This window comes from Platalea leucorodia, assembly GCF_965183815.1.
Source record: "Platalea leucorodia genome assembly, chromosome: 4".
In the NCBI taxonomy this organism is placed as follows: Eukaryota; Metazoa; Chordata; class Aves; order Pelecaniformes; family Threskiornithidae; genus Platalea; species Platalea leucorodia.
In genome coordinates, this window is record NC_138826.1 from 114,203,955 (window position 1) to 114,217,425 (window position 13,471).

Below are 13,471 nucleotides of genomic sequence, written 5' to 3' on the forward strand. Positions count from 1 at the left end.
TGCTGAAAACCAGATGGAGTAAGTGACTGCCAAAGTTAAAAGCTCACTTGGCACCAAGCAGACGGGTGGCATCGGTCAATGGTTGCCACTGGATATGAACTTGGCACTAGAACTGGGGCCAGGGATGGAGAAAGATCTGGAATCAGATGAGTCCCTGGCACCACTCAGAAATGGAAGATGTACATGGTTTTAAAAAAAAAAAAAAAAAAAAAAAAAAGGCAGGGAGGGAAACATTATTTTCCAGACAATTAGATTTAGAAATTGATACCATCAGCTACAAGGATCCAAAGAAAGTCTCTGAATGATTGCAAGACTTTTTCCAGCAAGCTTACAGTTACCAACACACAAGCTGGCAATGGAAGCGGGCGGAAGCGTGCCCACTGGCTGCATTCGTTTAGTCCCCAAATTTATCCATCCACGTGCCTTATCGCCTTCCTTTGCAGTGGGTGGGAGCAGATGGACACATCAACTTAGGACAAGAGAAAACAGGGCTGAAAGCAACCTCCTGAGGATGCACTGTATTTAACCTGACACGCTTGCCTAGCCTGTTCCTCACAACCTGCAGCACTGACACTCCTATGGCCTCACCAGACAAGTGCTTACTACCGGAAAGTTTATCTTACTATTTAGCTAAGTTTTCTTTACCACAAGATCAAGTCATAATTTCTAGTCCTATCCCCAGTGGACCGAGAACAATTTATTTCTTTCATCTCTACAGCAATTTCTTATGTACTGGAAAAGTGCATCTTCTCTCAGTCTTCTCTTCTTTAGACAAAACCAACACTTTTTCAGTCTTCCCTCAAATAGTTTTTTTAGGCCTCTGATCATGTGTTCTCCTTCAGCACCTCTACAGTTGTCCACATCCTTTTTGAAGCCCAGTACTCAAAACTGGACACCTCCCAGCAAAGTATTACTAATGCCACGTGAAGCCAAGGGATTATTTTGAGTTTTACAGAACAGTCATGTTAATACAGTTTATTTTTTGCAACTGTGTAACATTATTGTTTCCTGTTTACTGATGTTTTATTGAAATATTCCTCCTCTTGGGACCACACAGTAATTATTCCTACCTTCGTACTTTGAATTTAAAAGGACTTACTAGAAAAATGGCCTAAAAAGCATATAAATAAAAGATTATTTGAATTTTAACCCTGGCCTTCAATATGTTTGTAACCCCTTTGGCATGACAGTCTCCTAAGCTCCTTTTCTGCTTGACTATTTGACACTTTTTAGCCTGCTACCCTTCCTCTTACCACATAGAGTTCCAGATATAGTTAGTGATCTCTACAGGCTTCTTAAATCAGCTGATTTAAGAATACAGGCAGACCTGGAGACATAGGGAAGGCACCGACATCAAGCAGCAAGGCCTAAGCAGAATCCTCTCTTCCTACCCTCTTGGCCAGGGAAAGGAAAAGAATGCCTTGCCATGATCGCCATCAGAAATGACTGGAGTTACTCAAGCACTCTCAAACTAGACAGCTGAACAAACGCTTTCACAGATGGAAGCTGGACCAGCGCTTAGCACAAATCTGTTTCTATAACAGCTTTCATTATACCATACATACTACTCCTAAGAGTACGTACTGATGTCAACGGAAACAGATATCTTATCCCTGCAAATTACTCTGAAGCGTAAACTCCCTGGCACTGCTCTCTATAGTTCCTTCCCTTTCTCAGCAAATGTCCCAGTTCTGCAGGGAAGTCCCTTGCTTTTCTAAAAGACCAAAACAACTTTTCACGCTCTCACCACTCTGCCTCTAGAGTACTCACTCCAGGCTTTCACCTTGCTTTGACTAAATCCCGCTCTATTCCTTGACTATCTTGCAAAACCCTGGCCGTGACTGCTTGTGGGACTGCAGCGTACTGACTTCCCCGCTCAGCGTGGTACCAGGAGCCGTGAAGCACGGTGATGACGTGCATCAGAGCTGCTGCACCAGCCGCAGGGAAGGCTTTCCTACAGCAGGTCACAGACTAGGTGCGTGTTTACCCAAGTCACAGAACTCCACCCTGTCTTCCCCCTGGAGAGCCTCCTCTGTAACATCTCTCACAATATTCCCAGAGGCAAGTAAAGATTTCCAAAAGCAGCCGGTTCCTCTGTTATCCACATGAGGACTGGCCAGTTTCTGAAAAATCATCTATTTTTAAACTAACCTTTGAGCTCAGAAGCATAAAAATCTAAACTACCATGCTCTTGTGATACAGAGTTTTCTTCCGCTTGGCAAAACCCTTCTTTTCCCTCCATTTTATATTTCTTTAGTTGCAGCAGCAGGACAGCTAAAGGAAGCTAGAAGGAAGGAGTCTGTACATAAAACTTCAACAGTGGATAAAGATTTAATGATATAGAAACAGTATTAAATGATTTTTAATGATTTCAGAATCTACTTGCACAAGAAAATTCTCAAGTATCAGCTTTAAGCAGAGATTGTTGAGAAGGAGGGGACAAGTGCTTGACCTGCAGAAAGAATACACTGTCCCCATGGGATAAGGTAAGGAGAAGGAAAAGCAAGAAGCATCTCCCTTGCCATGCCAAAGGAATGGTACTGACTTGGCAAAGAAAGGGGAGGCACCGTTTCCAAAAGGGTAAGAAAAGGAGCAAAGAACAGGTTAAAACCAATTACTTCATCTCCCTTCAGGTTTGTTGCTTCTTACCTACCAGTGAAGAAAAGGAAGGAGAGAGCTGCTATAAATCAATCGTTACATTATGTGAGAAAACACTCAGCAAAGCTAAATGCTGGGTATAAAGACAGATGAAGATACATTACTTCCAGCCAGCACTAGTTTAGCTGAATTGTATCCTGCAGAAAATCCATTCCAGGGTGTATTTTTCATTCACCTGTATTATGATCAATTTAGATTTATGTTTAATAAATTTTTTGTGCAATGCTGTAGCCTCTTTAAACAACTGATAATCAGTGGCCTAATGCTGCTGCCTCTGCACAATTCTTGCTGATTTCCATGACTTTGGGATATGTCTATTTGAGGGTTAACTAATTAGAGCTGCTTTTGGCCTCAACTGCCAGATCACTTCCATACAGAATAGTGGGTTGAAAAATTGCATCTGCTTCAGCGATGACTGTCCTACATAAACACTGACTGGGTTGTGAAACCAGAGAAGCCATTCAGCTGCGTGTATTTGAAACACCACTCTTATCTTTAATGTTGCCAGAATAACAAGACGATTGACTGGCCAGTGGTCCTCCTTCGCTGGGAGATGTGTTGTTTTATTGCTGAGGCAATGCATTCCAGCCTTGCTGGAATCTGGGGTCCTTCCACAGGTTTCTAGCTTGAGAAGTTCTAACCACGGTTTTTAAAAATTTTCTATTTAATAACCACTAGTAAATTTAAATGCTAGTTCCTGTCTTGAAGACAGGAAGGGATACCCCTCTACATTTCAAGACTACTATTTTATACTAGCAGGCCACACATTAAAATTATGTACATACACTTCTAACATTTCCTGACTTTGAGATTATCATCTTACATGGGGGAGGAAAAGAAGTTTTGTGCATATTTTCTTAGGTTTAAAACCAAAGAAAAACTCAAAGCCTCACCCAATCTGCTATCATAGCAGGTCACACTGACATAACACGTTCAAAAACAAAGCTGGAGCCTTCAGACACATTACGTTAATGTTCCCTCTTGAGCAAACTGAGTAATTGGTAACATCAACAGCCCTAACTTCTAGATAGACACATCTGGAGAGCAGGGGAGAAATATACCCTGACAAGGAATTGTACAACTGTTTTCTAAAGCAGGAAACAGCAAGACTTGGGATTCCCGAGTTCGATTTTAAATGCATTAGAAGAATGTTTCCAGTAATCACAGGCACCTTTCCATGCGTGCTCTGTTCCTCCATGCTCCAGCTTCTTCTGCTCTTCTCCTAGCTGTCTCCCACCCATCATTTCTCAGCCTACCCTGCGCTGCTTAACATTTATACTGCACATTTATAGATCTGCCATATGCCCCTTTTACTTCCCTCTCCCACCCAACAGAGATACACAGAGAAAACTTTTCATTATATTTTTAACAGGCATTCCCTGGCCATTTATTATATGTGACTGTCTAAGCCAACAAAGCAATGGGTCAAATTCGGCCCTGGATTACCTCCCACAAATTCACAGGAATGATGCCGAGGATGAATTTAGCTCTAAGACTTTTGTTAGAGAATCAGTTGTTGCATTCACAAGTCATTTACCAAACAAAATGAAAAAGTCATCTAGTAACATGGGGAGTACAATGCACAAGCAAACGTTTGAACCTGAAACAGATGAAACAAGAAGAAGCCAAGAGTAATAAACTCATAAGGAAACGCGGATGCCTTTGACTAAGGCCAGACAGACATTTATTGGAAGCCAAGATTAGTAAGCCTTACCACTTATAGTTACGTGATCGTCTTTGGAGGCACTCTGTGTTTCTTTTAACTGGATCTCTGAGCTCACATCCACTTTTCTTCCAGACAACTGTAAATAGGCTTTGAGAGAGGCAGGTACCTTGACTGTAATAGAACCTGGTATAAATTTAAATGAAAGCTCGTTATTTTAACATTGAGATCAAAGCATGAAACAGGCAATTATTTAGCTAACTTGAATCAAATCATTGTTTGTTTGTTTTTTGTTTTTTGGGTTTTTTTAAGAGCCTTCAGACACGGTAACCTCTTTTTTTGTTTCTGAAAGGATAAATGAAGATATCTTCATTTATCATAACCAGAATGCTCTACGTCACATGTAGAAAATAGTGTCTCAGTATTTCCTTGGCAAACATGAAAATTAACATAGACATAGACTGCTAGCAACGGCTCTGGTAGGGGATCTTATTACATGAATGATCAAGGAAGGCAAATCTAATAGACCTCACAAGTATTATGACTTCAGTTTCATCTTTAGTTGCATATTTACACTCCTAAGCAAGGACAGGAGATCGGGTTTGATGATTAATCCAGCCACTTCATGGCACATTATGAAAGAACTGCTCCTCTGGAATGATGAGACACCACTTACATACTGTTAACGCTAGCAATTGTCTTTGCTTTACTGCACAGGGCCAGCTGTTCACATCCTTGAACAGATGCAGTCTCAAAAGTGACTAACCAGTTTAGACTATTGTGCTGGTTTTGGCTGGAAGAGAGTTAATTTTCTCCACAGTAGCTAGTATGGGGCTCTGTTTTAGATTTGTGGTGGAAACTGTTGATAACACAGGGATGTTTTAGCTATTGCTGAGCAGTGCTTACACAGGGTCAAGGTCTTTTCTGCTTCTCACCCCACCCCACCAGCGAGGAGGCTGGGGGCGCACAAGGAGCTGGGAGGGGACACGGCTGGGACAGCTGCCCCCAGCTGACCAAAGGGATATCCCACACCATATGGCATCATGCTCAGCATATAAAGCTGGGGGAAGAAGAAGGAAAGGGGGGGATGTTGGGAGTGATGGCGTTTGTCTTCCCAAGTAACCGTTATGTGTGATGGAGCCCTGCTTTCCTGGAGATGGCTGAGCACCTGCCTGCCCATGGGAAGGAGTGCATGAATCCCTTCTTTTGCTTTGCTTGTGTGTGCAGCTTTTGCTTTCCCTATTAAACTGTCTTTATCTCAGCCCACGAGTTTTCTCACTTTTACTCTTCTGATTCTCTCCCCCATCCCACTGTGAGGGGAGTGAGCGAGTGGCTGTGTGGGGCTTAGTTGCTGGCGGGGGTTAAACCATGACAACTATATATTGCTAAAATGTAAACTACTAGCAAAACTGCGGTTTTGGTGGCCCGAATAATTCTACCCTTGAGATTAAAAACAGAAATTCTGACTTCTGCTTCCCCTAAATACGTGCTTCTATGCATCAGACTGAAGGCAGACGCTGAGCCCCCAACCTGCCCATGTCAGTCATATTTGAAGCTACTCAGTCACAATGTTTGGAAGCTGGACTCTACACATTAAAAGAAAAACGTACCAAAATTCAGAATACACTTTCTGGATATGTGCTCCTTAGTTTTTGCCCAATTCCAACATTGACTTTAGAAAAACATAAAGAAGTTTCTTTAAATACACGCCAAAAGCTGAAGCAGAACACAATAAGAAAACAGATGTTATAACAACTAAGTAGCAGTCAGAAAGCAACCCTAGCTATGCAATTTAAATTCAGCAGAATCACTTGCCTGTGACAGTCCTGATGAACAATAACTGTCAGTAGAATTTAGGCCTAAATTTTGCTGGATATACAAAAGCCTTAGAATAAGAAAGGGAAAAGGTCTTCATCTGTGGGTCCTCCTTGGAGAGTTGCTCAGTGATGTGACTCATAAAATCCAACACACATGCAGCTAATTTATCACGAATGGGACATTTTCTATGCTGCAGCTGTCAGCAGTTACTCTGAATTTACGGGGTAAATGAAAACAGAACTTCAACTTTGCCTTTACTAAACTGTGCTGCCAAAAGAGATGTCAGGCAATGTTTTGAAAATAACTTAAATTAGGTTTTCTTAAATACATTCCTCTTTGCTACTAATTCAAAGAGACGTAACGCAGTATTAAGTGATTCAAAAGGTAACTAGGAAATACTATAAAAATGTCCTTGCACCAATGGAACCAGAACAGCTTGTACAGAAGAATGGCACACAAGTGATTTCAATGCATTTCCATCATTATTCTCCTTCTGTGTAACTGCTAGGATTCAACAGGGCATAGGCATTGCCTCCCAGACAACACGAGAAGGGTACCAAATACCATATTCCTTTAAACCACCTGAAGTTATGATGTTAAAGTCAACTATAGAAATGCTGTAGTGGTTTTTTTTTTTTTTTTTGCAAAGCTATGACTAACAAGATGTAGTCAGGACTTTGTTATTTGCCATTCAGAAGATATGCTATTGTAAAACTATGAATCCAACTTTAGGAGTGAGCTTTTAATTAAGAAGTGAAATTCTAGTGAGTAATGAGGACAAAAAAGGAAGAATGGTAGGGTAAGGCCCTCTCATCTTTGTTTTTCTGCCTTCCAATTTCAGTAATGGGACATTTCACCAGGAAAAGGCAGGAAAAAGAAATGTAACCACGTGATGGTTGTGACTCTGTACATACATATATCAGCACCATGGAGTAAACTGGGCTCAAGGCAAAGGAAGATTGTAATCCAAGTCAACTCTGAAGAATTCCGTTGGGTAGATTGCCAGGAAGAAAAGAAAGTATTGAAAAATAAAAAAATTCTGTAATCCATTTTAAGCACCATTGCCCCTTACAGAGTTTACTGTATTTACACACAGTATTTATAAGTATTTACACACATTTTCTAATAATGAGGTAAAAAAGAACGTAGACAACCAACAATCACAAATTTCACAAATTAATTTTTTCCAGACAGGTAAACAAAAAACTCCTTACCCCCTCTTCTTTTACATCATAAGCTGCCACAAAAAAATATTTGTTTTAGTTTGCTAACCTTTCTGGGATTTCAGATCCACTTTTCTTAATTGACTGACATAAACATCTATTGCCCCATGATGTGTAGAAGCTTTTAGACTTCCATCTGATGAATCTAAAAAAAAAAAAAAAAAAAAAAGAAAATAAGAGAACTTGTGTATCATTCACTTTTTTAAAATAAAAATTTGCTAGACTCTTTCTTTGTACTTTGAACTGATTTTGTCAATTCTGTGCTTGAGAAGTATCTTATATTAATTTACTGAATATCAGACTTCTCATAGAAAAACAGGTTTCTGAACAAAACTTATCTCTGCAGTCCAGAACTGCGGCATACACTGGTCCCAAGGCCATAGCCCTGCAGTTGGTACTGGACTTGCAGCATCCACAAGGCCTCAACAATGCTCCCCTCTTTCTACAAGGATGAATTCATCTTGATGCGAAGATCAAGCACAAAATTTGAACACTAAGATCTATTTTAGTTTCCAAAAGAGTTCATTTGCTCAGACTCTGCACAGGGAGAACTTTCCCAGGAAAGCTACCCCATGCAAACACAAAGCTACCCCATGCAAACACAAAGCTACTCTGCATTGCAACATGTTGTTACACATAAGAACTGTGTTATCAGGCTTTGTAAAGTCTGATTCACTACATCTGAATTTTAAACAAATGTTTGAGATAACTATTGCACTTTAATATACATAGGAAAACAGCATTTGTTCTTTGCCCTGGAATAGAGACCTACATTTTCTACTATACCTTATTAGCTGAAATTTATGATAACAAAACTTTCTGAAGAAGCCTTTTTACAAACAGAAAGCCTTTAAGAAGCCTTAATTGTATACTTGAGAAGTAGTCTTTAATTACTTGCAATGTATTCCAGTTTTAAATACACAGATTTCCACAATATTACAGCGAAGTCCTAAAGAGTTAACTTTTGAACTATTGAACAGACCTATAGCTGATAAAAATTGCAAAGAAATTATGAAGCAACTCGAGAAGCATAAAAAAGATACATATGTCCATGAGCAAAAGGCAGTCAGCGAAATATCTTTTTAGATACATGGCTGGAAATGAAAGTATTGGCAAGAAATCTTGAAATACTGATAGAGACTGTTTTTCTTAGTTTCTGGTTGTGCACAGAAAAAGACGGACAGTCAAACTTTCAGAATGAGCTGAAATAACAAAATCAAATGTGAATGAAACTTCTCATTTTAAAAAGTAAAAACATTAATGAGAGAATGAAGTCGATTAATCATAACAAGGATGTCTAGGATTAAAGCCTTAAGTTTGCTGTACAGTTTTAGCTCTAAATACACTCGTCTGGAGCTTTTCTGTTGCCAGATCTCAAGCACAGATGTGGAAGATCAGCGTATTACATGCAAAAGTAAAAACATAGAAAGAGATTATTATCCCACAGCTAAAACTGATTTCTTTGGAGGGGAAAGTAATTTAAAAAAAAAGTAGCCAATCCATATTTAGTCAGCTGAGAAACAGACTGTCTTTGACTAACAAGTAAACAATAGTGACTAGAACTGGATGGCAATATTTTTCCCATCTCAGTAGACTGTGTTAAAGAAGTTCTGTTCCAAATCTGTAAGAAAAAAAAATGAACTGTTCGTTAACTGAAATTAATGAACTGGAAAAAAAAGTTTTGCTTGTATAAGTTACAATGGAACATTTTATCGATAGCTTTTTAAAATGTTCATAAGCTTGAAAATGAAAGTCATTGAAACAGAAAAATTTCACCTGAAACAGTCTTTATAATGAAAGTTTTTTGTAGCCATAAACCAACATTTTCATGTAAAAGCTATTTTTGCAGATATTCCAAATCAAATTTAGTAACAGCCAATCACTGAGACTCCACATAACCTTGACAGAGATCTTGTGGCAACAAATACAGGAAATATCCAGCCGCTGACTCTTCTGCTTTCAACAAAACATGCAATTAGTTCCTTTATCTGCACTGTGAAGAAAGAGGAGTCTCCTGCGATAGGACAGCAACCCTCTCCAGGGAGAACAACTGCTAACAGTCTGTACACCACCACCAGCTGATGGTACTTTACAGGGACCAATGTTTATTCAGTGAATCCTTCCTCTTCCCACTCTTCAAATGCAAAAGCAGCTCTTGTGAGATTCTTCACAGTGGAAAGATGCCTTTTGTAAATCGACTAGCCTCACTTCAAGACTGAAGAGAGAGTTCCTTTCTAGATTTTCAATTTTATACATATATATATGTATATACATAAAAAAACCCAAACAAACAACTCTGATTTCATGAGAGAGACTGGATTCTGTTTGCAGAAGGCATAAACAGAATAAAGGATGCGGGAAGAGGGCAGTAGGCATGGGTTTGCCAAGGCACAGATTTACCTTGAAAGCAAAAAAACCAACCAACCAAAAAAAAACCCAAAACCAAAAACAACTTGAGGGAAAGCGGAACGCTGTTTTGGGAGGATGACTTGCCAGATTTTGACTCCCAGAGTACACCACTGAACAGAAGTTTCTGATGGCAGAAGAAAATACAGCAAAGCTTCAAAAACACTGAGAACCTCAGCAGCATTAACCAAACACTGAAGCTGACACTACAATACCTGTTTAGCTTTGATCTATGGAAATAACATGAAATGTATTTTATGGGAACAACTGAATATGATTGATAGAAAGAACTTTATGGATACGATATTAAATATAAATGCATAGATACAAATAAGAATGCTGAGAGACTTAAAGTTGTTCATCATTTCTGCAAAGTCTACTAAAGATGCTGTTTTAAGTTTTGTGTCTCTATAAACAAATGAGAAGGAGGAAAAAGGAAAATGAATTAAAACCAGCAATGATGAAGTTATGTAACAAAAAAGGCCAAATATAAATAAATAAATATTTCAACAAGAAAAATTACCCTATATTAAGTAACATAATCTGGCAGGATAAAATTCATAACTGAAATAACAAGGGAGACAATACATATTTTACAGTTATGACAGAACAAAACTAAGGCGATTTATTTTTAAATATACACCCAGTGTTAGCTGGGATCCGTGTGAATAACTGAAAGTAACAACAAGAAAAAAAGTGTATAGTTTGAATTCAGAGTTTGCTGAGGACTGACAACCCAAGGGGAAATACAAGCATGAGTTGTTCTGCTGGAAACAGAGCAGATGGTCACTCTTGAGCAACTTCAGCTATTTCAGAATTTACTAGTACAGGGAAAAAAAGGGGGAAAAAAAAAAGCAGTGAAGCAAGATGTCCTTGACAAAGTTTTTGTTAAGCTTTATGAAAAATAAGTACAGCTTGAAGAATAAGACCTAAGTCACATAACTTGAGAAAGACTATACAACTGAAATCACTGAAAGGCCTACAAAGGTGACAAAACTGAAACATCATTCGCAACATTTAGTATCTCTTCTTCCTTCATTTTATAAAGCCAAGTACTGAAGAAAGGATTAAACACAAGTGATCTTTCCTTAAGTCTAAGCAAAAACATATTTACTTTTCCTAATAGTACATAATGACTGACCTTGCTCATGTTAAAATCAGTGACAAAACTGATTTCAATAGGAAAACACAAAATATTTATTATGATTTGGTTATAGATAGAAGAAAGTATAAGATTCCAACATATCTGAAGTGTGAGGAAGATTTAATTCCTACTTAACTGGCTATCTAGTAGTGTTTGTTGATAAGCACATACTACTAAAAAATCATCAGCAGTCCTTACCATATTCACCATCCAGTCCTCGCAAAACAAATGATGTATCACAGAAAGCAAAGAAATCTCTCATTAAAACAATTCCTTCGCTAACTAAATTGTCCAGATTACCCTTTTACCTCTAAATGATCTATTTTCTACCTAGATTTTAAAGTTATATCTGTTGGTTTTAAAGGCCAGAGTCTCTTTTGGGTAACTTACTCTGTTCCAAAAAAAAAACCAAACCTGTTACATGCCTCAATCCTGCATCATAATACAACATGCCAAGTACAACTTCACCTTGATAAGCCTCTGACCCACTATAGATCAAATGGGATCTTCCCCTTTGAATATCCACACTGTCCATATCTATGCATCTTCTTCCACAGACTATATCACACTGTGCTAATCATCTCTGCAAACCAATTGGCTCTAAGTCTCTACCGTTTTAAACGTTTAAGAGACTAATGGGATGGAAGCAACTTCGGAAGAGATGTGTGCATCTAGTCAGGAACATGGTATGAAATCCCCACAAAACCTCCTGCGGAAGTTTCAATAAATTATGTAAAACTGCTCATCTGTGAGCCTCGAGTTGGAGGCCAGTAACTAGTGGTGAACTCCAGGGTCAATACTGGGTCCAGTCTGGTTTAACACCTTCATTAATGACCTGGATGATGGAGCAGAGCGTACCCTCACCAATTTGCTAATGACACAAAACTAGAAGTGGCTGATATGCCAAAAGGTTATGCTGTCATCCAGAGGGAACTGGACAGGCTGGAGAAATGGGCTGGCAGGACCCACAAGAAGTTCAACAATGAGAAGTGCAAAGTCCTGCACCTGCACAGGAACAACCCCAGGAGCCAGTGCATGCTGGGAGCCACCCAGCTGGAAAGCAGCTTGGCAGAAAAGGACCTGGGGGTCCTGGTAGAGACCAGGTTGAACACAAGCCAGCAATGTCCCCATGCCACAAAGAAGGTGAACGGTATCCAGGCTGCATTAGACAAATCATTGCCAGCAGGTCAAGGGAGGTGATCCTTCCTCTTTATTCAGCACTGGTGAGGCTACACGTGGAGTACTGTGTCCAGCTCTGGGCTCCCCAGTACAAGGGAGACATGGACGTGCTGGAGAGAGTCCAACAAAAGGTACAAAGATGATTAACGGACTGGAGCATCCCTCCTATGAGGAAAGGCTGGGAGAGCTGGGACTGTTGAGCCTGGAGAAGAGAAGGCTCAGGGGGGATCTTGTATATACCTTGGTATACTGGCATATCCCTGGAGGTATTCAAAAGCTGTCTTGGCCATGGTCCTGGGCAACCTGGTCTAGGTGACCCTGGCTGGAGGGAGGAGGGTGGACCAGACAACCTCCAGAGGCCATGTTCATTAAACATTATGATTTCTTTTCTAGGACTTATTTTTTATTACAGATTAAAACATAACAGCCTCCTTTTGACAACAGGATTTCAGGATTTCATTTTCACAGTTTCAAAATTCACAGCTTATAACACTTGTAAAGGAGTAGTAAGAAAATGTTAGCCGTAATTTTAGTATGTTTAAGGAGAATGCTGACCTACTGAGGAAAAAAAAGGTCAAACTACAGAGTGATTTCTTCAGCATCATGGTATTTTATCCCAACAGGAAAAGCACTTTTGGTTTTGTATTCAGATCTAATAAATAAATAGTATTCTACGATACTAAACACAGCCCTGTATTTTAAGATGCATAAGAGACATGCAGTTCTTTTATATCATGGCTGCTTCTTTCCAAGAAGGACAAATACCTTAATCTAGCTCTGCATAGATTCAGACTTTCAGATTTGTTCTCTTGATGTAAATCCATGGAAATTATATCTTCATTAGTCAAATTTTTGTAGATTAAGAGTGGTATACGTGGGAAACATATGTCTGAAATAAAATGAACAAGCCTGATATTTCTAGGATACTGCATTTCTTAGAATGTACCTAATATATATTAAATAACAGTGATAGTATTTAAGGAGAGAGCATTCTGGATTCAATTATCAAGAGGTTTCAGTGCACCCCAACTAGTGAGGGAAGGAAACAATTCTTCAAAAAAATCAATTATTTTTCCACTTGGGGCATCCTGTGAAAGACTTTCAGATATCATATCTGTAGGAAAATACTGCCTGTTAGAAGTTATTAGAATTGGATCATACTTGGATGTCTAGTTATATTTCTACTGTCTGGAATGTAGACTGGCTAGCTCTATACTGGAACAGAAGTATCCATCTGTGGATGAAATGGGTGGTGTAGTCCTTCATTTTTCTGCTATGAACAAATAGGTATTGACAACTGTAGCAAGACATACATTCTACAAGTATAAAATATATATCTTATCAAGAGTTGAAAAAATAAAATATTGCTCCAAAACCAAT

At 39.1% G+C, this 13,471-nt stretch overlaps 1 protein-coding gene across 5 annotated transcripts in view; it reads right to left on the bottom strand.

Annotated features, from left to right (window-relative positions):
- FAM185A (family with sequence similarity 185 member A) overlaps positions 1 to 13,471 on the bottom strand; it is a 49,614-nt gene that overhangs the window by 5,224 nt on the left and 30,919 nt on the right. For 2 of the 5 annotated variants that reach the window (XM_082311340.1, XM_082311343.1), the window contains exons 6-8: positions 7,412 to 7,507; positions 7,054 to 7,116; positions 4,373 to 4,507 (exon numbers count right to left, since the gene is read on the bottom strand). In XM_082311340.1, the coding sequence (XP_082167466.1) occupies positions 4,373 to 4,507; positions 7,054 to 7,116; positions 7,412 to 7,507 (294 nt within the window). Of the gene's footprint in view, positions 1 to 4,109; positions 4,259 to 4,372; positions 4,508 to 7,053; positions 7,117 to 7,411; positions 7,508 to 13,471 lie in introns of those variants that run through there. The other 3 variants (XM_082311341.1, XM_082311342.1, XM_082311344.1) reach the window with 3 other exon arrangements.